Consider the following 24,724-nt stretch of genomic DNA (forward strand, 5'->3'; position numbering starts at 1 on the left):
AACAAACTGGACAAAATATTTCTCAACATTGAATTCAGCTTTGGAATTTGTTGCCAGAGAATATGGTAAAAGTAGTTAGCTTAGCAGGGTTAAAAAAATGTTTGGCTAACTTCCTAAAAGAAAAGTCCATAAGCTATTATCAAGATAGATTTGGGAAAATCCACTGATTATTCCTAGGATAAGCAGCATAAAATCTGTTTTACTCTATTGGGATCTTGCCAAGTTCTTGTGACCAGGATTGGCCCCTGTTGGAAACAGGATACTGGCCTAGATGAATCTTTGGTCTGTCCCAGTATGGCAACACTTATGTTCATTAATTAACCATTTTATTATGTTTGAAGTTCTGCTACAATTAAAGTTTATAGCTGTCAGTTTCTTGAAAAATTTCTTAAATTCCCAATGCATTTTGTACTTTCTGTTTTTCTTGTGTAGTTTGATTTTCTGATTTGGCAGGTTGTCTCTTCTTCACAGGTGCAAGGTTTCCACAGTGATAAGGGTCCTGTGCACTATATAAAGGGGACACTGTACCAAGGCGGGTTTGAGTCTCAGGGAGGACAATGGGGAAGATGTTGCTGTGTGTGGGTGAGTAACTCAGGCTTCTCTCCCACACTGTATAGTTAATCTTCTGATGTGAAACTAAATATTTTATGACAGGTCTCACTCACAAACTCAGAGCTAGTCCAGAGGTGATCTAGCTAGGGCTCTTCAGCTTGGAGAAGAGATGACTGAGGTGAGAAATGATAGAGGTCTATAAAATACTGAGTGGAGTGGAACGAGTAGACCTGAATCCCTTGTTTACTTTTTCCAAAAATAATAGGACAAGGAGGCACACAAAGAAGCTACTAAGTAGTAAATTTAAAACAAACCGTAGAAAATATTTCTTCACTCAACTTGTAATTAAACTCTGGAATTTGTTGCCAGAGAATGTGGTAAAAGCAGTTAGCTTAGCAGGGTTTAAAAAAGGTTTGGGTAATTTCCTAAAAGAAAAGTCCTAAAGGAAAATCCACTGCTTATTTCTAGGATAAGCAGCATAAAATGTGTTGTACTGTTTTGGGATCTTGCCAGGTATTTGTGAGCTGGATTGGCCACTGTTGGAAACAGGATACTGGGCTTGATGGACCTTCAGTCTGTCCTAGTATGGCAATGCTTGTGTTTGTACGTCTCACATGGGAACTGTCTCCTGACGTGATTCTCCTCATAGCTGGTCTCATAACTGGGAACTGTCTCATGGACTCTCCTCAGAGCTGATCTCATGCATGGGAACTGTCTCTTGGACTGACTCTCCTCAGAGCTGATCTCATGCATGGGAACTGTCTCTTGAACTGACTCTCACAGCTGGTCTCATAACTGGGAACTGTCTCATGGACTCTCCTCAGAGCTGATCTCATGCATGGGAACTGTCTCTTGGACTGAGTCTCCTCAGAGCCGGTCTCATGCATGGAGACTGTCTCTTGGATTGCCTCTCCTCAGATCTAATCTCATGCATGGGGACTATTTCTTGGACTGATTCTCCTCAGAGCTGGTCTCATGCATGGGAACTGTCTCTTGGACTGACTCTCCTCAGAGCTGGTCTCATGCATGGGAACTGTCTCTTGGACTGACTCTCCTCAGAGCTGGTCTCATGCATGGGAACTGTGTCTTGGACTGAGTCTCCTCAGAGCTGGTCTCATGCATGGGAACTGTGTCTTGGACTGACTCCTCAGAGCTAATCTCATGCAAGGGGACTATTTCTTGGACTGATTCTCCTCAGAGCTGGTCTCATGCATGGGAACTGTCTCTTGGACTGACTCTTCTCAGAGCTGGTCTCATGCATGGGGACTGTCTCTTGGACTGACTCTCCTCAGAGCTGGTCTCATGCATGGGAACTGTCTCTTGGACTGGCTCTCTTAAGAGCTGGTCTCATGCATGGAGACTCTCTCTTGGTCTGACTCTCCTTAGAGGTGGTCATGCATGGGAACTGTCTCTTGGACTGACTCTCCTCAGAGCTGGTCTCATGCATGGAAACTGTCTCTTGGACTGGTTCTCCTCAGTACTGGTCTCTTGGGTATGTGTCACAGTAAGAAGTTTTCCTCTTTTTAAGGATTAGATGAGACGTTGTTAATGTCTGTCTCTTTCTTTCCCAGGTTTGGCCATTTTGCTGCAGTTGCAGCTGGGTAAGAAGAATGTCTCTTTCCTAAATTTATATCCCGGAGGTTGTGTCTAGAATGTCTTTCTCTTTACAAGTATATATCAGACTGTCTCTGTGTAGTCAATGAGTTATATTTTTGTGTGCTGGGTTAGTATGTTGTGTGTATGTGATGTGTTGGATTAGTACAGAAGTGTTTCTTTGTGCATAGTTGATGAGTTTTGTGTGTTGGATATCTGTCTAGGAATATGTCTCTGTATAATTCTGTTGAATTGTGATGAATGAGTGTACTAATGCTTTGTGTAGTTGGTGTGTAGGATGACTGTACAGTTGTGTTGAATGAGTAAACAAATACCTCTGTGTGTAGTTGATGAGTTGCGTGTGTGTGATTGTGTGTATATAGCTGTGTTGGGTTACTATAGGAATGCCTCTATATGAAGTTGTTGGTTTTGTATATTTATATGTGTTTGCTGGATATCTGCATAGAAATGACCCTGTACCATCGTGTTGAATGAATGTATGAATGAGTCTGTGTGTAGTTGATGATCTTGTGTGTGTAAATATCTCTGTGTGTAACAGTGTTGTGTAGGAATTGTGAACTGCTGTGTAACTTCCTCCTTCACTGATCAGATCTCTTATTTTAGTATTAGTTGGAGGGAGCATCTGGCTTTAGGGCTTCCTTCCAGTCCTTATCTGACGCTCTGCTCTTCCTTACCAGGCTCTGCACTGAAGCTCGTCTGTTATTTTACTAACTGGGCTCAGTATAGACCAGAACCTGCAAAGTACATGCCAGCCAATGTGGACCCCAATCTGTGCACCCACCTGATGTACGCCTTCGCCACCATGAACGATCACAAAATCGCGCCCTATGAGTGGAATGATGACGTGCTGTACAAACAGTTTAATGACCTCAAGAAACAGTCAGTGACCAAATCCATTTCATCTATTGAATGCTAGAGAAAGTGTTATTGGTTACCTTTTTTGTTCTCATAGATTTTGGGCGAATGCTAGTTTATTGTTCCACCTGCAGAGACCCCAAGTCCCTTGGAGATGAGCCTCATGAGACTAAAGGTCTCTTTATTGCATTATCCCTGTAGCTGGAAGGGCCTTAAGTGCTTAGAACTTCCAAATGTAAATTCATCCTGTGATTTTGCAATGTAGATGCCTGCAAAGTATTTGGGGGGGGGGGGGGGGGGGGGAGGGGGGAGGGAGCTGCAGACAGGTGTGGGCTGGGGAAGCAGCACTGGGTACCTAAGCTCCCTCCCTCAATTTTAGGTACCTAAGTTAGGAAAGTTTCAGCCTAACGCTTAGGAGCCTAAGATTGGCTGAACATCTTCCTAACTTGTGGTAGTTATTTAATATTTAATGTACCTCATCTTGCTTTGAAAATCAACCCATTCGTTAGCTGAAGCCCTATCTGTTCACTTTAAAGAAAGCCGATATGAAGCCTGTCTGGAGTTTTGTTCAGTTTTCTTCTTCTTGCTGGTGGACAGAAAAGAGTGTAGGAACGACTGTGGCTAGAACACGCCTTATCCTGAGCAGGGGCGTAGCCAGATTCGGCGGGAGGGGGTCCAGAGCCCAAGGTGGGGGGGGGGGCACTTTTTACTACTACTACTATTTAGCATTTCTATAGCGCTACAAAGCGTACGCAGCGCTGCACAAACATAGAAGAAAGACAGTCCCTAGCCCTCCTCCCCCAGCCACAGACCCCCCCCCCGCCGCCGACCCTCCCCCGCTACTTTCGACCTCCCCCCTGCCGCCACTGCTGCCACCGCTGCATGATACCTTTGCCGGCGGGGGTCCCCAACCCCCGCCAGCCTTAGTCTTCTTCAGCACCAGTCTCCAGCGCATTCGCTGATCTGTGTTGTGAGTCCTGATGCCCAGCACGTCCTGCACGTTCCTTTTTTCACTTAAAGGAACGTGCAGGACGTCAGGACTCACAGATCAACGAACACGCCGGAGACTGGCGCTGAAGAAGACTAAGGCTGGCAGGGGTTGGGGACACTCGCCAGCAAAGGTACCTGGCGGCGAGTCGAAAGTGGTGGTGGTGGGGGGGGGGGGGTCAAACATACAGAGGGCCAGGACTAAATCTGTGGGGGCCCATGCCCCCGTGGCCTCACCTAGCTACGCCCCTGGTCCTGAGGAGCTTGCAAAGAAACCAGCAGCACGTAGGCCTGTGAGAGCAGTTTTCCAGCTCCATTCATGTATTTTTTAAGATGGTGACTTGCTTAGAAAATTTGTTTTGTTTCACTCACAGAAACACACAGCTGGTCACACTGTTGGCCATCGGTGGATGGAACTTCGGCACTGCCAAGTAAGACTTTTTTCTTTCTTTTAAATATATGTTGAAGGTAACTGAGACAATACTGTGTCATGCTGCCAGTTCTGCATGACCACAGGCAGGATACTCTGCCCTCCCTTGGTGTTCAGAGAGGAGATGGTAATGCTAGAAATGGTGCGTGAGAATTTAGTGAGAGTCCTGGTGGAGGAGATGTTGTTTTCGAGAGATCTATGTGCTCGGAGCAGTGTTGAGTAACAGATCTGACTTCTCAGGTTCACCGCCATGGTTGCAAGTCCTGCTAACCGCAAAATCTTCATCGACTCAGTGATTCAACACCTGCGGAAATATGAGTTTGATGGGATTGATCTGGACTTTGAATACCCAGGATCGAGAGGAAGTCCCTATGAAGACAAGCACCGCTTCACCATCTTAACCCAGGTGAGGTCCGGACTGTAGGTGGATGATGTGAGCGTGCTCTCTGCTGAAGTAACGGGCTCTGTGTGGTATAAAAGAGAACAGATAACAGGATCTCTCAGCTCTCGGAAAACTTTTAAACAACAATATACATCTTTTTTTCAGCTCCGGGTTCTAAGTGAATTGAAGGGAACGGTATCGGTGCAGGATTTCCGAACGATCGTGCAGAGCCTGATTTTGACCAAGCTTGACTTTTCGTAATTCGTTGTTCTTACGTATTTCTTCTTTTCGACTTCAGGCACTGCAGGGTCATTCAGAAGCAGCTGCACAATCAATTATGGGAGTTTCGAAATCTGAACATATAACCCAGTGTTAAAAGAGCCAAAACCGAGCTCCTCATCTTTCCCCCTAAACCTACCTCTCCTCTCCCCCCTTTCTCTATTTCGGTGGATGGCACTCTCATTCTCCCAGTCTCATCAGCCCGTAACCTTGGGGTCATCTTCGACTCCTCTCTCTCCTTCTCTGCTCACATTCAGCAGACTGCCAAAACCTGTCGTTTCTTTCTCTATAACATCAGCAAAATCCATCCCTTCATCTCTGAGCACTCTACCAGAACCCTTATCCACACTCTTATCACCCCCCGTCTTGATTATTGTAACCTACTACTCGCCGGCCTCCCTCTTAGCCATCTCTCTCCTCTTCAATCAATCCAAACTCTGCTGTGCGACTCATTTTCTGCCAAAGTCGCTATGCCCACATTAGCCCCCTCCTTAAGTCACTTCACTAGCTCCCTATCTGTTTCCGTATTCTATTCAAACTTCTCCTATTGACCTATAAGTGCATTCACTCTGCCGCTCCCCAGTACCTCTCCACTCCTGTCTCCCCTTACGTTCCTCCTCGAGTGCTCCGTTCTGTTGATAAATCTCTCTTGTCCGTCACTTTCTCCTCTACTGCTAATTCAAGACTCCGTTCCTTTTATCTCGCTGCACCTCACGCCTGGAATGGACTTCCCGAGCCTCTAGCCCCGTCTTAAGCTGTTTTCAAGTCCAAACTCAAAACCCACCTCTTTACCACTGCTTATGACTCCTAACCACTACTCACTTGCCCTGTCCTTTTATCCTCACCTCTTTATTCCCTTACCCTTAATTGTTCTGTCTGTTTACCTGTCTTATCTAGATTGTAAGCTCTTTGAGCAGGGACTGTCTTCTGTGTATGGTGTACAGCGCTGCGTATGCCTTATAGTGCTATAGAAATGATAAGTAGATAGATAGATAGATAGACATTGGCTTCCTGTTACATACAGAGTTTTGTTTAACCTGTTTGTGCTGAATCATCAGTGTATATATGGGACCCTGTGTCTACATATTTCTGCAGTGTTTTGAAGATGTATAAACCAGGACGTGCGTTAAGATCTGATATTTCTCAGCAGCTCTGTCTGTCTTCTCCAAAGTCATATCATTAGATTGTAAGCTCTTTGAGCAGGGACTGTCTTTCTTCTGTGTTTGTACAGCGCTGCGTACACTTTGTAGCGCTCTAGAAATGTTAAATAGTAGTAGTAGACAAAACTGTGATCCTTGTCAGTTGCTGGTCCATCACTATGGAATACTTTACGAGGACATTTGAGAACCTGTGAAAATACTCAAGAATTGAAACGTTTTTTAAAGACTCACTATTTTATAAAGGCCTTTTTTGAAGAATGGCATAGATTAAGGGTCAGATTTTTTTTTGACTGTATGTTTTTATGAATGTAACTTTGTTACCCACTTTGGATAAAAGCAGGCTATAAATAGGAGTAAATAAATAACAGTAAATGTCAGCATATAAAGACCCGCACAGTCCATCCAGCCTCTCCAACAAGGTGGTTAGAGCCGCATCCGCCACTCTGTATGTGCTTCCACCACTACTGACAAGGCTTGAGAAACAAAAGTCCTCAGGGGGATCTAAACTGTAAGTAAGACAGTTCAGCATGAAATGAAGGAGGGAGGGAGTTCCATGGCTTTTCCTACCATCTCTATGCTGATGACTCCCAAATCTACCTTTCTACCCCTGATATCTCACCTTGCATCCAAACCAAAGTTTCAGCGTGGTTGTCTGACATTGCTGTCTGGATGTCTCGCCACTTGAAATGAAACATGACCAAAACCGAGCTTCTCATTTTTCCCCCCAAACCCACCTCCCCACTCCCCCCGTTTTCTATTTCTGTTGATGGCTCTCTCATTCTCCCTGTCTCCTCAGCTCGAAACCTTGGGGTCATCTTTGACTCTTCTCTCAACTTCTCTGCTCATATCCAGCAGATCGCCAAGACCTGTCGTTTCTTTCTTTACAACATCCGTAAAATCCGCCCCTTTCTTTCTGAGCACTGTACCAAAACCCTCATCCACACCCTTGTCACCTCTCGTTTAGACTACTGCAATCTGCTTCTTGCTGGCCTCCCACTTAGTCACCTCTCCCCTCTCCAATCGGTTCAAAACTCTGCTGCCCGTCTCGTCTTCCGCCAGGGTCGCTTTACTCATACTACCCCTCTCCTCAAGTCGCTTCACTGGCTCCCTATCCGTTTTTGCATCCTGTTCAAACTTCTTCTACTAACCTATAAATGTACTCACTCTGCTGCTCCCCAGTATCTCTCCACACTCGTCCTTCCCTACACCCCTTCCCGTGCACTCCGCTCCATGGATAAATCCTTTTTATCTGTTCCCTTCTCCACTACTGCCAACTCCAGACTTCGCGCCTTCTGTCTCGCTGCACCCTACGCCTGGAATAAACTTCCTGAGCCCCTACGTCTTGCCCCATCCTTGGCCACCTTTAAATCTAGACTGAAAGCCCACCTCTTTAACATTGCTTTTGACTCGTAACCACTCGCCTCCACCTACCCTCCTCTCCTTCTTCTTGTACACATTAATTGAATTGATTTGCTTACTTTATTTTTGTCTATTAGATTGTAAGCTCTTTGAGCAGGGACTGTCTTTCTTCTATGTTTGTGCAGTGCTGCATACACCTTGTAGCGCTATAAAAATGCTAACTAGTAGTAGTAGTAGTAGGTTCAACGAGAATGGCCGTGGAAGACAGGAAGGAATAACAAGATGATGTTCGGAGGCACAAGGGAGGGTTTTGGATGGGGTGTAGGGAGTAACCAGGGAAGCCAGATCGGACGTGTGCCGGTCTGGAGGGTTTATGAATCGGAGTTGGTCATTTTCCCACTATTCCCCCTTTTTCTTTAAATGGCAAAAACAGATCAGGATGGAGGCTGGAATGGGCTTCAATGGCAACTTAGTAGTCGGGAGTAGGACTGGTGCTGGGTAGACTTCTGTGGTCTCTGCCTCAAAATTGACAGGGAGAAACAGAGATAAAGTATACCAGTATTTAATTATGAAGAAGTGGAACCTGTGAAGAGTGCAAGATTCAACACTTGCCACCTGGATGGGCAGACTGGATGGACCGTGCAGGTCTTTATCTGCCGACATGTACTATGTTAAAAAGAAATAGGGGGCCAGTGGCGGAGAAGCAGAACAAACAAAATAAGGGGCACTAGTGAGGAGCCTAATGGAAATGTTTTGGACGACTTATACACATAAGCAGAGAACATCATTTTTCTTATTCCTTTCACTCTCGGGGAAATCACACACACCAGTTCTTTAGAGGCCAATCTCTTACAAATAAAGGCAGATCCGTCAACCCTGACTGCAGACCAAGTGATTGAAGACATACAGGCTGAGGTAAAGGCGCCCTCTTGTGGCATCGCTGATAATTAAAGTAATAAGACCCAATGCTGAAAGTCCCTATTAAAAAAATCCCCGTTGCTTTTAGATCCCCTGTAAAAGCTCATGAGTCTGAAATAGCAATTACAGCGGGTAGCTCAGTAGGGAAAAAGCCAGCGCATGCGTAGAACAGCTACCAGCTATGCAGCGCATGTGTATGACAGTCACTCGCTAAGCGTGGGTGCTATGCGCATACCCAGAACGTTCCTCTGCCACTACACACGGCTTTATACATGCATACATGCCAACTTTCACACCCCAGGAGGTTCATTGTTTATATGTGTGTGTATGAAAGTTGTGTTAACCAATGTACCCTAGTGAAATAAACAGAAAGTCGGTCTGATCATTTGAAGGAGAAAATCGGTCTTTGTGCTGTGTTCTGAATCATCTACAATTTTCTGAATAATGATTTAATGGGACAGAGTGGGCATGGGTTCAGCCAAGGGAAGTCTTGCCTCGCCAATTTGAGTTGGTTGATGTAGTGTATCTAGATTTTTAGAAAGCTTTTGACAAAGTTCCTCATGAGAGACGCCTGAGAAAATTAAAAAGTCATGGGAATGTTCTGTTGTGGACTGGGAACTAGTTAAAAGATGAAAAGTAGAGACTAGGGTTAAATGGTCAATATTCTCAGTGGAGGAGGGTGAATAGCGGAGCGCCACAAGGATCTGTACTGGGACCAGGGCTTTTATAAATGATAATGTGTGAGGTGATTAAATTTGTAGATGATGTGAAACTATGCAAAGTTGTGAAATTGCAGGAGGACCTTAGGAGACCGGAAGGCTGAGCATCAAAATGGCAGATGAAATTTAATGTGGATAAGTGCAAAGTGAAAAGACTTAAGTTTAGACTTACACACATGCTTGTGGATTTTCAAAGTTATGAGCGTAAATTTAAGAGAAAATATGTGTGCGAAACAGTGGGGGGATCATTTTGAAAGGGTGTGTGCTAGTGCCCTTTGAGAACCGGTGCCCTTTAACAAAGCCGCGGTAGGGCTACTGTGTCAATGGCTTGCGGCAAATCGACTCTACTGCCGGGCTACTGCTTGAGTCCCACATTAGTGCCGATTTGGACCGTGCATCATTTCCAGCGCTCAAAAAAGAATTGTATTTTTTCAGCGCTTGGGTTTGCTGCCTGGTTACCGCCAGACAGGGGCGTAGCTACGTAGGGCCACGGGGCCCTGGACCCCCCTGCCGAAGACCCTCTAGACCTCCCCTCCCGCTGCCAACCCGCCGTTGCCATTGCCTACCTTTGCTGGCGAGGGACCCCAACCCCCGGCAGCCGAGGTCCTCTTCTTCCTTCGTTTTGTTTCTGAGTCTGATGTCCTGCACGTTGTACGTGAAGGACGTCAGCCTCACAGAAACAGAACGAAGCCTTGCAGATCAGCCAGCGAGGTCCTCTTCTTCCGGCGCAAGGCTTCGTTCTGTTTCTGTGAGTCTGACGTCCTGCACGTTGTACGTGAAGGACGTCAGCCTCACAGAAACAGAACGAAGCCTTGCAGATCAGCCAGCGAGGTCCTCTTCTTCCGGCGCAAGGCTTCGTTCTGTTTCTGTGAGTCTGACGTCCTGCACGTACAACGTGCAGGACGTCAGAAACAGAACGAAGCCTTCGCCGAGGTCCTCTTCTTCCTTCATTCTGTTTCTGTTCTGTTCTGTTTCTGAGTCTGACGTTCTGCACGTACAACGTGCAGGACATCAGACTCAGAAACACAACGAAGGAAGAAGAAGACCTCGGCTGGCGGGGGTTGGGGTCCTCCGCCAGCAAAGGTAGGCAATGGCGATGGTGGGGGAGGGTTGGCGGCGGGAGGGGGGGTCGAGAGGGTCATCGGTAGGGGGGGGGTCAAAGTTGGTGTCGGCAATGGGGGGGTGTCGGCAATGGCAGGGGGATCAGTGGCACTAGGGGGGGGGGGGCTAAAATGTGCCCCCTCACCTCAGGTTCTGGACCCCCCTCCCGCCAAAGTCTGGCTACGCCCCTGCTGTCAGGTTAGCGCAGGAACCCTCACTGCCTCCTAAATACGAGGCGATATGAGGTCCCCTGGGAAATGGCCGCACAGCAAGTAATAAAAGAGGGTCTCAAGCTGCAGCAACCCGTGTGCCGACGCCACCGCAGGGGTCTTTTTACCGCAGCTTGGTAAAATGACCCCTAAATTCATTGTAAACCGCTGGGATGCTTATTAAGCATGGCACGTTGGACTGTTATAAGATTGCTCTTTAAATCATATTCCCCTTTCCAGGAGATAGTAGCGGCATTTGAGGCCGAAGCTGCAGCCAGTGGACGCCCGAGGCTTCTGGTTACAGCCGCAGTGTCTGCCGGCAAAGGGACAATCGATACTGGATATGAAATTGCAGAGATAGGGAAGTAAGTACAGTGACTCCGTAACTGAGAGCTTTAGCAGAGACCTTCCCTCCCAACATTGAAAAGCCAAAGGACTCTGTTGTGCTGCTGGATTACTATATCTATCTACATGTGTTTGTGTTTTATACAGGGCTTTTTTTGAGGGGGGTCTTGGGGGTAGTGAGTACCGGCACCTTTTCCTTTGACTGCTAAAATTGACCCGTGGTCCTCAAGTTTTAAAGAATGAGCTCAGGCTGTACCAGGGGCGTAGCCAGACTTTGACGGGAGGGGGCACATTTTAGCCCCTCTCTGGCACTGTCAACCCCCCCTCCATTGCCGACCCCCCTGCTGCTGCCGCCGCCACCACCAACTTTGACCCCCCCCCGCTGACAACCCTTTTGGCCCCCCCTCCCGCCGCCAACCCTCCCCCGCCGTCGCCTACCTTTACTGGCGGGGGACCCCAACCCCCGCCAGCCGAGGTCAGAAATAGAACGAAGGAAGAAGAGTACCTTGGCTGGCGGGGATTGGGGTCCCCTGCCAGCAAAAGTAGCAGACGGCGACGGCTGGTTGGTGGCGGGATGGGGGGTCGAGAGGATCATTGGCAGGGGGGTCCACGGCCAAATCTACGGTGGCCCAGGCCCCCATGGCCCCACGTAGCTATGCCCCTGGGCTGTACACAACAATTCTACCTTGTCATAGATTCTTCTGTGACTGGTTCCAGGGGGCCTGACTATTGTGGGGTGGGTCCCTCAGTGATCACCCCACCCCTGAAGGGTGGACTGGCATTCAAGTACTGGCATCTTTTTTGCTAGAAAAAACGCACTGGTTATATATATATATAGCTAGTTTTATTTATGTATTTGGATTTAGCTCATGTCTTTTAAGTAGTAATTGAATGTAAGTTATATTCAGGTATTTCCCTGACTTAAGGGCTAACGATTTCAATTTGTACCTGAGGCAGTGGAGGGTGAAACAATTTGCCCAAGGTTATAAGGAGTGTCGGTGGGATTTGAACCCTGACTTCCCTGCTTCTCAGCCTGCTGCTCTAATCACTGGGGGGGGGGGGGGGGGGGGGGGTCCATTTATTATGCTGTGTTAAGTCCTAACGTACTCTAATGCAACTAAAAATGGAGTCCTGTGGGACACCCTCAGATGTCCTGTGGTAACTTCAAAATGCATGTGCTAAAAATGGCTTTTTTTTTAGTGGGCGTGTCCGGAGCGGAGAGTGGGCATTCCTGCACTATAGTGCATCTACATGATCGTTGGTTAGCGTTGGGACACCACGTGAGCCCCTTATACCTACAAAATGGGTGGCGGTGAATGTGCAGGCAGTAATTTTTAAAAATTGCCATGTGCTAATGACACAAAATATTAGTTAAAGGGATAGGATCCACAAATCGCTAGACTATATTTTGATACAAGATCCCTGGTAAATAATCGTGAGGTCTGAAGAACTTCCTGCCAGAGTCTTTTTCTAGGAGGAAAACGGCCTCAAAGAGCTCATAGATATCAGGTATCTTATAGAGCTTAATCGGATCTAACTGATCCTCTCTTCATCATGGGCCCTAAAAAACCTGCATTGAAAGAGTACTGCTACTCAAAATAATACTTCTATGTCAATTCTGCAGTCTCAATATGAAAAAACAATTATATATATATACTGGTTCAGGAACAGACCTTGCAAACCTCTGGCAAGTATTAAATACTGAAGTGGCACTTATCTTTTTCTTTCACGAGCCCTTCAATATGTGCTGAACCACTACATCTGTTGCAGGTCTACGTGCAGCATATTATCTGCTATCACTTACAGCAAGATATACCCTTTGGCCCCAATGACAACATTGATAGAAACAATAGAAAAGTGGCTTAGCTCGCAGGAGGACCTGCGTAAGAGAATGCTAAGACTGTTTTTTGTCACAGCTTAAGGGATCCCTAGATTTCTTCCTCTAGAAATGCTTCCTGTATCAGCCCAGATCAGATCTGCTGTTATTCCTTCCTTCTTTCTGCTCGAAGAGATGCTACTTTTCCGTTTGGTGTTGGCTGTTGGCCTCTGATGCGGGAACCCTGCTTCCCCGTGAAATGCTGCAAGTCTCGGCCTCCCCTGATGTGCTTCTTTTTTTGGGTGAAGGCTGACCAACATTCTATATTGGTGTCGTACAGAGATACCCAGAGAAAGAGGGGGGGGGGGGGGGTTCAATCGGAGACATGCGAAGCTCCTACGCAGTGTGACCTATGCAGGGCATTTATTTAACAGTAACTGTGAGATTCTTGGCGTCTTCCCCGTTTCAGAACGCTAGATTTTATCAGCGTGATGACCTATGACTTCCATGGAGGCTGGGACACGTTCACAGGACACAACAGCCCACTTCATCGAGGATCTGCTGACCAGGGTGACTTTATCTACTTCAACTGTGTAAGGACATATCTTTTATTTATTTATTTGTTACATTTGTACCCCATATTTTCCCACCTTTTTGCAGGCTCAATCTGGCTTACATATCTGCTGATCCGCCAGATCTCTGTGGATGAAAGTCACTGATTTGGATGAGTTTCCTCTGCTTTGTCTGTAGGAGTTTGCTATGAAATACTGGAAAGATAATGGTGTCCCTGCTGAGAAGCTGATTATGGGATTTCCAACCTATGGAAGAACCTTTCGACTCACCACCTCTAATACAGATGTTGGTGCTCCAGCCTCTGGGGCTGGTTCTTCTGGGCCTTATACTCGGGAGGCTGGTTTCTGGGCCTATTATGAGGTAAAGTGGGCTCCGGATTAAGTGGATGGGTAAAGAAATTGGGGAGAGGGGGTTCTGGACCTATTACGAGGTAAAGTGTGTACTGGATTAAGAGAATGATTAAAAAAATGGTGGGGGGGGGGGGGGGGAAGGTTATGGGCCTATTCTGAAGTAAAGTGGGTACTGGATTAAGAGAATGGGTAAAGAAATGCAGGGGAGGGGGTTCTGGACCTATTATGAGGTAAAGTGTGTACTGGATTAAGAGAATGATGGGGGGGGGAGGTTCTGGGCCTATTCTGAAGTAAAGTAGGTACTGGATTAAGAGAATGGGTAAAGAAATGCGGGGGGGGGGGGGTTCTGGACCTATTCTGAGGTAAAGTGTGTACTGGATTAAGAGAATGATGGGGGGGGGGGGGAGGTTCTGGGCCTATTCTGAAGTAAAGTAGGTACTGGATTAAGAGAATGGGTAAAGAAATGCGGGGGGGGGGGGGGGGGTTCTGGACCTATTCTGAGGTAAAGTGGGCTCTGGATTAAGAGAATGGGTAAAGAAATTGGGTGGGGGGAAAGGTTCTGGGCCTATTCTGAAGTAAAGTGGGTACTGGATTAAGAGAATGGGTAAAGAAATGCGGGGGAGGGGGTTCTGGACCTATTCTGAGGTAAAGTGTGTACTGGATTAAGAGAATGATTAAAAAATTGTGTGTGTGTGTGTGGGGGGGGGGGGAGGTTCTGGGCCTATTATGAGGTAAAGTGGATAGTGGATTAAGAGAATAGGTAAATAAATGGGGGGGGGGGGGGGTTGGACCTATTACTTGACCATCTTACAAGCTCATCAGTTACAGCCTCTCCATCTTCATTGACCGCTGATGATTTTGATTATGGATAAGACGGTACCAAGCTCCCTGTTGTCATTCTCCATCCCTTCATCAACCCCTGTTACTACTGTGTAAACCTTCCTCCCCCACCCTATTTTCCTCTTGTATTATGTGTTGTGTTGATGTGCTATGTGTGTCTTCCCTTCTCCCAATTATATAATAGAACTGCTTAGATTTCTTGTCTATAATATTGGTGCATCCAGTGAAGTGAACCTTGAACCATGAGGCAATGGGGTTTTTCTGCTTTAATGTTATTTTTTTATGGTGATAACACATTAATCACCGTAACAGAAGGGTAGTTTTCTGTAAATTGAAGGTGAGGTTGGTGGGTCCTTTGCTGTCTGTACACTGGGCAATAATTGTATTTTTTCACAGATATGCACATTCCTATCAGGAGCTACGGTGAAATGGATTGATGACCAGAAGGTGCCCTATGCTTACAAGGGGAACGAGTGGGTTGGATTTGACAATATCCAGAGCTACCAGTGCAAAGTAAGTCCTTCCTTGAGCCTTGGAAGCCGTGGAAAGAGCTAAATTCTTATTATCCACAGCTTGTGCTTCTCAGAAGTGACACTTTCCTTTTGTGTCGGATGCTAATTTATTATGGAAGAGAAGCTGGAACCTCATATTCTGTTGCTGTGTCTACTGATGCTGTGCAGGGGATCTTGTAGCTGTGTCCGTTCTTTTTTTTTTATTTATAGGTTTAATAATATTACATTCAAAGAATAAACTTATAAATGTACTAGTAAAAGAGGCCCGTTTCAGAGCAAATGAAACTGGCGCTAGCAAGGTTTTCGTCGCCATCACCCCCCCCCCCATGGCCAACCCCTTCGTTGTTCTGCCATTGCTCCGCCCCCAATGTCATGACGTTTGATGCGAGGGCGGGGCATGGAGCGATTTCCCACCCCACCTCCCTCCCTGCCAACCCCTTCATTGTTCTGCCATTGCTCCGCCCTTGAGGGCGGGGCCTGGAGCAATTTTGGTGGCTTCACCACCACGAACCTTCGAACCTTTTTGAAGGAAGTCAGGGCTTGGCTTCACTGACGTCAGTGTCCTCAGAACGTTGAGGGTGAGTTTTATTATAGTAGATCAGCAAAATCAGCAAAAAACAAGATTAATTGAACTTAAAGAAAAGTTAAGGAAATATTCCTTCAAACTTGATCCACAAAGTTTTTGACCAAGATACAAGGAAATAACTAAAGGAAAATACTTTATGATTAATCTAAATCAATTATGGAGCAGGAAGAAGTCAAACACTCACAGCCAGTTTATACAGCATATGTATCAAGTGGGTTCATTCAAGGAAGCATTTTTTTCACTCTCCTTATGAGAAATAAATTCCTGCAATTTCTTTCGGGTCAAAGAAAACAGAATTAACTGCGTTTAGAGACACCAAAGCATCTACAGGCAAATTTAAGTACAAAAGATCCACTGAAAGAGAGAACTTTTGGTTTTAAAACCAAGAATTCTCGTCTTCTTTTCTGTGTGTCTCGTGCTAGATCTGGGAAAACTTGGTAGCTGTGTCCGTTCTTAAGATCATTTATGTTAATGTATCACATTCAGCATATTCATGTTTTTGTCACATGATGATTCACATATGGTGATCTATGATTCAATCAAAATTGAGGCACTGTAAAGCGCTATACGAGGGCTTTATTTTAAAATGCTGAGGCCCTACAGTTTTTGCAGTTTTCTCAGCAGCTGCCTTGAATTTCTGTGAGAAATTTTAAATATTTAATCATCATTCTTAAACAACTTTTAATTATCTTAAGCTGACATTTTAGCGTTACTCCCTAGTGATTTTTGGCTTTAAAAATGTTTGAGCTAATGTCATTCAAACAATACAATTAACGTGTCAGAATTTCCCAGTCATGGTGAATCCTCAAATTGTCCGCCCCCAGCTTTAACACAGGCTCTCAGTCATTTTGGGAAGTTCTTAACAGCCTTGTTAATCGGTCCCTGTGGCGGGTTGTCCCGGATCATCTGTCAACACCTTGTCCAAGATTGCCGTTCCAATCCGAAATGCTTTTAAAAGAAATTATCTGTAAATTATCATACTATCAAATACAAATTATTGTTTACAAAAGTCTATGTCACTGTGACATCATTAACAGGAAGCTGGTACCCTGATTTATTTTTCAAATAACAGTAGTTTTATAGTGAAAACATCTTTGAACGCTAAAAAGTCTCTGACTTCACCATATTTCACTCAGCTCATAAACACAGATAATAACAGCAAAGTTATAACATTTCATGTTGAAATTCCAAGCAATTGCTGAGAAAACAGCAAAAAACTCTAAGGGGTTACTTTTTTTTTTTGTCTCACCCTGTATATCTGATACTGGTGCAAATACAATACAGCTTAGTGCTACCTCTTACTAAAGCCATGTAAACCATAAATTTATGGCAACAAGGTTAATGAAAGATGGAGGAAAAAAACCTCAGACTTAAACTGCATCTCACGCTCCATAGTCATATGCTACCAGAAGCAGAAGCACAGGCCAAAAAACCTTCATGTGTATCTAACAATTTGCTATCAGGTTGCCACTAGGAATACACTGGAAAGAACTGCAAAATGTCAGTTCAAATGTTTATTGCATTTGTATCCCACATTTCCCCACCTATTTGCAGGCTCAATGTGGCTTACAAAGACCTGTTATGGCATTGCCATTCCAGGGTAGTAAATACAATTGGTGTTACAATAAGATCAGGGATGAGAAGAAAGATCTATACAGACAGTTATAGGAAGATACCTATCAGAATAGGGTGAAGTGGTGCAGTGTTATGATTAAGTTATGGATTCCCATTGTAGGCCTTGTTGAAGAGATGTTAGGCTTATCGTAATGCTCTTCCCTGCAATCAGTGTTCTCAGCAACTCCACAGCATACTTCACTTCAATATCATGCCCTTGAAAATCCCAGCAGGGCCTCTTGTTTCGCTTTTACCATGGCTGCCTCAGGGGAGAAGTTTCAGCTTCCAAATGCATATTTATTTGTTGCATTTGTATCCCACCTTATCCCACCTCTTTGCAGGCTCAAAGTGGAAAAGTGTTAGTATCATAAACATTTAGTATTGCATGATCTTGTTAGTATGATGATAAAAACAAAGTGGTAGTATACAAGCAGATTTGAAGAAACAGTTCAGTTGCAGCCCTGTGCCATGGCGGTTATCTATTTTCACATACTCCTCGCCCTGCTGGCCGTGGGGGCGGTGTTGGACTACTTCTCTCTCCCTCCTCCAGATTTCAACCCCTTCTTCCACCTCAATCTCACTGTTTTTCCTCCTTTGAAGTCCACTCTATCCGCCTTTTCTCTCCTCTGCCTCTTCGAATAGCGGTCATTTATCGTCCCCCTGATAAGTCCCTTTCATCCTTTCTCAGTGACTTTGATGCCTGGCTTGCCTTCTTCCATGATCCTTCCTCCCCCTCTCTCATCCTTGGTGACTTTAATATTCCTGCTAATGATCCTTCCAACTCTTATATTTCCAAGTTACTCGCTTTAACGTCGTCCTTTAATCTCCAACTATGCTCCACCTCCCCCACTCATCAAAATGGTCACTGTCTTGATCTCATCTTCTCCTCCAACTGTTCACCCTCTAGTTTCCTTGCCTCCGATCTTCCCCTCTCTGATCACCATCTTATAACTTTCACACTTAAATCTCCTCCCTCCCAGTCCCGTCCTATCCTATCTAATTTATCTAGGAATCTTCATGACATAAGTACATAAGTACATAAGTAGTGCCATACTGGGAAAGACCAAAGGTCCATCTAGCCCAGCATCCTGTCACCGACAGTGGCCAATCCAGGTCAAGGGCACCTGGCACGCTCCCCAAACGTAAAAACATTCCAGACAAGTTATACCTAAAAACCCTTCATCTCTATCCTCCCATGTTTCAAACCTCCTCTCTACTGTGGCACCATCCACGTCTGTCAACGAGGCTGTTTCTTCTTACAACAATACTCTATCCTCTGCCTTAGACACTCTTGCACCTTTGATGACCCGCCCTGTAAGGCGTACAAAACCCCAACCTTGGCTGACTTCTAATATCTGCTACCTACGTTCCTGTACCCGCTCCGCCGAACGCCTCTGGCGGAAATCTCGGGCCCTTGCTGATTTCTTACACTTTAAGTTCATGCTGACCTCCTTCCAATCTGCTCTTTTACATGCCAAACAGGATTATTATATCCAACTGACCAACTCTCTTGGCTCTAATCCTCGACTTCTCTTCACCACATTGAACTCTCTCCTCAAGGTGCCCCCTCCCCCAACTCCCCTTTCATTATCTCCTCAGACCCTTGCTGAATTCTTTCACAACAAGGTTCAAAAGATAAACCTTGCTTTCTCTACCTCACCACCTCTCCCTCCACTAGTCTGTTCCCCTCTCTCTCCTTCCCCTCATTCCCTTTCCTCCTTTCCTGAAGTTACTATTGAGGAAACTACACTTCTCCTTTCTTCCTCAAAATGTACCACCTGTTCCTCTGATCCCATTCCCACCCACCTTCTTAATGCCATCTCTCCTGCTCTTATTCCTTTTATCTGTCACATTCTCAACCTCTCACTTTCCACTGCGACTGTCCCTGCTGCCTTTAAACATGCTGTGGTCACACCTCTCCTTAAGAAGCCTTCACTTGACCCTACTTGTCCCTCTAATTACCGACCCATCTCCCTCCTTCCTTTTCTCTCCAAATTACTTGAGCGTGCTGTTCACCGCCGCTGCCTTGATTTTCTCTCCTCACATGCTATTCTTGACCCATTACAATCTGGTTTTCGCCCTCTCCACTCAACCGAAACTGCGCTTACTAAAGTCTCCAATGACCTATTACTGGCTAAATCCAGAGGTCAATATTCCATCCTCATTCTTCTTGATCTTTCCGCTGCTTTTGACACTGTCGATCACAGCATACTTCTCGATACCCTGTCCTCACTTGGATTCCAGGGCTCTGTCCTTTCCTGGTTCTCTTCCTACCTCTCCCTCCGCACCTTTAGTGTTCACTCTGGTGGATCCTCTTCTACTTCTATCCCTCTGCCTGTCGGCGTACCTCAGGGTTCTGTTCTTGGTCCCCTCCTCTTTTCTATCTACACTTCTTCCCTTGGTTCATTAATCTCATCCCATGGCTTTTCCTACCACCTCTATGCTGATGACTCCCAAATCTACCTTTCTACCCCTGATATCTCACCTTGCATCCAAACCAAAGTTTCAGCGTGCTTGTCTGACATTGCTGCCTGGATGTCTCAACGCCACCTGAAATTAAATATGACCAAAACCGAGCTTCTCATTTTCCCCCCCAAACCCACCTCCCCGCTCCCCCCGTTTTCTATTTCTGTTGATGGCTCTCTCATTCTCCCTGTCTCCTCAGCTCGAAACCTTGGGGTCATCTTTGACTCTTCTCTCTCCTTCTCTGCTCATATCCAGCAGACCGCCAAGACCTGTCGTTTCTTTCTTTACAACATCCGTAAAATCCGCCCCTTTCTTTCCGAGCACTCTACCAAAACCCTCATCCACACCCTTGTCATCTCTCGTTTAGACTACTGCAATCTGCTTTTTGCTGGCCTCCCACTTAGTCACCTCTCCCCTCTCCAGTCGGTTCAAAACTCTGCTGCCCGTCTCATCTTCCGCCAGGGTCGCTTTACTCATACTACCCCTCTCCTCAAGACCCTTCACTGGCTCCCTATCCGTTTTCGCACCCTGTTCAAACTTCTTCTACTAACCTATAAATGTATTCACTCTGCTGCTCCCCAGTATCTCTCCACACTCGTCCTTCCCTACACCCCTTCCCGTGCACTCCGCTCCATGGATAAATCCTTCTTATCTGTTCCCTTCTCCACTACTGCCCACTCCAGACTTCGCTCCTTCTGTCTCGCTGCACCCTACGCCTGGAATAAACTTCCTGAGCCCCTACGTCTTGCCCCATCCTTGGCCACCTTTAAATCTAGACTGAAAGCCCACCTCTTTAACATTGCTTTTGACTCGTAACCACTTGTAACCACTCGCCTCCACCTACCCTCCTCTCTTCCTTCCCGTTCACATTAATTGATTTGATTTGCTTACTTTATTTATTTTTTGTCTATTAGATTGTAAGCTCTTTGAGCAGGGACTGTCTTTCTTCTATGTTTGTGCAGCGCTGCGTACGCCTTGTAGCGCTATAGAAATGCTAAATAGTAGTAGTAGTAGTAGTAGATTAAGTAGGCGAGTTGTGTAGTGTATGTTCACTTGGGTTGCTCTTTCAAAGAGATGGGTCTTCAGTAGTATGCGGAAGTTCGTTCTTTCGTAGGTCGATGCATATACTTTATGTTTCAACTTTTTTTTATTAATGTCAATATGACATAGTGCAACCATCATTTACAAACCAGAAAGACAATTATAGGTTCCAATGCAGTGCACATCAAACAATACAGTCCATCAACAAATTTTTACTTGTTCCCCCCCCCCCCCTTCTCCATCTGTCCCATTGAGACCTATGGGTATCATAATACATACCCTCGAGAACTATCTCTGGGTAATATTCTCCCCTCCCTCTCCCCCCTCCCTCGTCGTAGTGTCCCTGTGTCTTTCATTTATAATAGAACTCTCAAGAGGTGGTATTCATACCAGCCCTTTAACAAGGTATATATCTGGCAGGAAAACAACCCTCCGACTGCCGGATACAGGCGCCGCTCTTTATTAACACCTTAATATTCCCCTATCCTCCCCTTCCCCCCCCACCTGTCTTCTTCAACCCTGTTGTTCTTGAAATTGCGCAGTCTGATATTGCCTGTGCCATCTCTTCAGACTGTTCATTTGTTCCTGCAAATGGAACACAATGGATACAGGCGATACCCCTGTCACTGATGCATATACTTTAAATTGTAACTCGCTTTGGTTAATAAACAGAAATACAAAAGGAAAAAAAAAAGGTAAAATAAGATGATACTTTTTAATGGGACTAACCATACATTTCTGACCTAGCTTATGAATGCCAGAACTTTCTTCCTCAGGTCAGGACAATAAATGGAAAAGTTGACAATATCAGAATATACGGATGAATCATAAAAGCATTGCACTGACAATCTCATGCCTTGAGCACTTAGGGGTCAATGGCGTAAGCTTGCATTGGAGTCGTGTACTGGTAGCAAAAAAGAGACGACACAAGCATCAAATCCTCAGTAGCATGACTGCAGAAGAAAAGGAAAGATGGACTTGTGAGAAGCCACTGAGTTTAGGATAAGCAGTTTAAAATCTGTTGTACTCTTTTGGGAGCTGATGGGAACAGGACACTGGGCTGTCGCAGTGTGGCAGTGTTAACCCTTTGAACCTCCCCAGACTTGGCATTAAAGCCCTTCCATTCTGACTCCTGAGCACTTCTCTGCATCCGGGACAAACACAGTGGCTAACGGACTCCTTACCACTGATTTTAATATGCTGTGCGCAGGTGTTTAATTGTGCACTAAAGCCACGCTAACTCAGCACTAGCCCTGCGGAAAGGTCTTGAACACTTCAGTGCACTGGCCCCATAATGTAGATGGAAATGAGAAAGAAATCTGAACAAATATACTTTGCAGCTTATGATACCATTCAAGGGACAATGTAAGACGATCAAAAACTGATTTTGTATGTAATTTTGAGATTCCACAGGTGTCTCCTTTAGACATTCTTGAGAAGAGGAGGAGGTTATTGAGATGACCAGGAATGGATCTGGGAGGTTGGGAGTGGGAGAGTAAGGGGTTCTGGCACTGAGACTAAAACTGCATGAGACGGGGGGGGGGGGGGGGGGGGGGGAACGAAGGAAGCCCCCTTCATACCCTTCTTCTAAAGGCTTCCTGATACTAATGAGTGACAGTGTCTGGACAGGAAGTCAGACGCAGCTCAGGGTTCATTTCTTTTCTATATTTCCAGACCGCTTTTGCTGCATTTTCTTATTTCTCCTGTACAGGTGAAGTTCTTGAAGGAGAACAACTTCGGAGGGGCCATGGTCTGGGCTATTGACTTGGATGACTTCAGTGGCTCATTCTGTGGTGAAGGAAAATACCCTTTAATAAGCCAACTGAAGGCCCTCCTTGCAGGTAATGTACTGCAAAATTGCACACAGTTTAGCAGATCCCAAGCACCTTCCCTTCTCCAGCAGGCTCCTAAAATGACATGTGGTTATTGTACTTTCAGTGACCCTTGCATGCTTGTAAAATCATTCACTGGCCAGTAAACCCTGAATACTGTCCCATAATAATTTACAGGTCAATATACCCTAATCACTCACATGTCAGTATAACCTGAATACTCTCCCGTAATCATTCACAGGTCAGTATACACTGAATACTCTCCCATAATAATTCACAGGTCAATATATCCTAAATACTCACATGTCAGTATACCCTGAATACTCTCCCGTAATCAGTCACAGTTCAGTATACACTGAGTACTCTCCTGAAATCATTGATAGGTCAGTACACCCTGAATATTCTCCTGGAAGCAGGATACTGGGCTAGATGGACCCAGTATGGCTATTCTTATGTTCTTATGTAACCAGTCCGCTGAATACTGTGCAGGACTTCATGGCGCTCCCTCACTCTTCTCTGTGTGAATGTTTGTTTTCAGGTTCAGACACAAATTGTCCAAGTGGCCCCCCCACCAGCCCCCCTCCTGATGGCACTACGACTTCTCCTCCTCCGACTCCTCCTCCGACTGAAGACTCTTCAGTTGACCCAAATTTTTGCATTGGGAAACCAGATGGTTATCATGTGAACCCTCAGAACAGCAATCGATTCTACCTGTGTTCTTCAGGCAACACCTATCCCCTAAAGTGCCAGGACGGGCTGGTCTTTGATACAAACTGCAGTTGTTGTAACTGGCCGTGAGACGTTTCAGGTGCAGAAACACCAACACTGAATAAAATCCAGTGATATGCAGCAGTCTCTTGTTTTTCAGTTTATCAGAGTTCCAATGAGAACCGTCTCTTCCTTAGACCAGAGAAGGAAGTAGTAGTTTCTTAGGTTAGGATATCTATTGGGCTGGGTTTGGTACATTCTCTGGGTTGTGGGTCCAAATTACCCTGGGACGGGATCTTGGGTTTCTGTCAGGTACCTGTGACCTGGATTGGCCACTGTTGGAAGCAGGATACTGGGCTAGAGGGACCATTGGTCTAACCCAGTACGGCTGTTCATTCTTATGTTCTTAAGTAGTGTCACAACCCCTTCCTGTCTGGTCTACATCCAGATTCAGATTCACATAACTTTATTGGCATGACAATTTTACATGTGTTGCCCAAAATATAAATGGTTTTCTTCTATAATTGCATGAAAGCTCTTTAATGCTGTCAAGTGGATGTAGTCAGAGAAGCCCTGAGATGTGCAGGGCCCCAATGAAGCCCATTTCTGAAAACTCACTGGTACTACCTTACACAGTAGCTCAGAACTGGGCTTCCTGTGTTTTAGGACCAGTCTGAGCTCTCCATCTTCTCATTCCACATCTCCCCCCTACTGCAATTAGTTAATGAGCCTTTGATGAACTGCCTGTATTTCAAGGACACAGCTGGACATAGGGGGCCTGAAGTCCAGAAAGGTGCTTAATTACAAAAATAAATAGAAGGGCCTATGTACCTTTATAAAACAGACACCTGGAACAGGCCTCAGTAATGTGCAAATGCCAATAGAGAGATTTCTAGCTGCTCTGAAGATAGTGTAAATTTATGCAAGTGTGCACTCATTTATTTAAGCTTTTTTATTTATAATAGAAGCTATATGTAACAAAGAGACATGGGTAGTTCTTCAGTGTCTAAAGCAGAAAACAATGTAAATACAAGTCAACGGTTACAGTTTCCAATTTTTTTCCCCTGATGGAACCCACCCCCAACCTCCCCCTCCATTGCTACACATCTGTTTGGCAAGGTAAGGTAAGGTGGTCCCATTAAAGCTCCAACAAACATTATGTAGGCATCAGCTATTCACTCCTCTCTACCCAGAAGGCCGAACCCTGCCCTTCACTTCCAGAAAACATATCCATCTTAGTTTGATGTAATGCTGTCAGTCTATAACATTCACACAAGTAGGCTAATTTCCTCTTAACTTGCTGTAAAGATCGGATACCCCCTGACCCCCCACCCTGCCGCCACCACCACCAATCTAGCAGCTACGAAGGTCAGAAGTGAAAGCTGGTCCTTAGAGTCATCAAGGCAGGGAATTTTGACATTCAACAGTTCCACCTCCATATTAGGGACAATCGGTTCTGTCAGCAGTGTTTGAGCA

General features: G+C 45.5%; 1 protein-coding gene across 1 annotated transcript in view; it reads left to right on the forward strand.

Annotated features, from left to right (window-relative positions):
• Window positions 1-23,355, forward strand: part of LOC115481599 (acidic mammalian chitinase-like) — a 32,352-nt gene extending 8,997 nt beyond the window's left edge. The window contains exons 3-13 of the mRNA XM_030220864.1: window positions 472-582; window positions 2,124-2,153; window positions 2,844-3,045; window positions 4,383-4,439; window positions 4,679-4,844; window positions 10,806-10,930; window positions 13,196-13,319; window positions 13,477-13,659; window positions 14,886-15,002; window positions 22,420-22,549; window positions 23,079-23,355. Coding sequence (XP_030076724.1) covers window positions 558-582; window positions 2,124-2,153; window positions 2,844-3,045; window positions 4,383-4,439; window positions 4,679-4,844; window positions 10,806-10,930; window positions 13,196-13,319; window positions 13,477-13,659; window positions 14,886-15,002; window positions 22,420-22,549; window positions 23,079-23,338 — 1,419 coding nt within the window. The 5' untranslated portion in view covers window positions 472-557 and the 3' untranslated portion in view covers window positions 23,339-23,355. The remainder of the gene's footprint in view (window positions 1-471; window positions 583-2,123; window positions 2,154-2,843; window positions 3,046-4,382; window positions 4,440-4,678; window positions 4,845-10,805; window positions 10,931-13,195; window positions 13,320-13,476; window positions 13,660-14,885; window positions 15,003-22,419; window positions 22,550-23,078) is intronic.
• The last annotated feature ends 1,369 nt before the right edge of the window (window positions 23,356-24,724 follow it).

Source organism: Microcaecilia unicolor, chromosome 12, assembly GCF_901765095.1.
Source record: "Microcaecilia unicolor chromosome 12, aMicUni1.1, whole genome shotgun sequence".
Taxonomy (NCBI): Eukaryota; Metazoa; Chordata; class Amphibia; order Gymnophiona; family Siphonopidae; genus Microcaecilia; species Microcaecilia unicolor.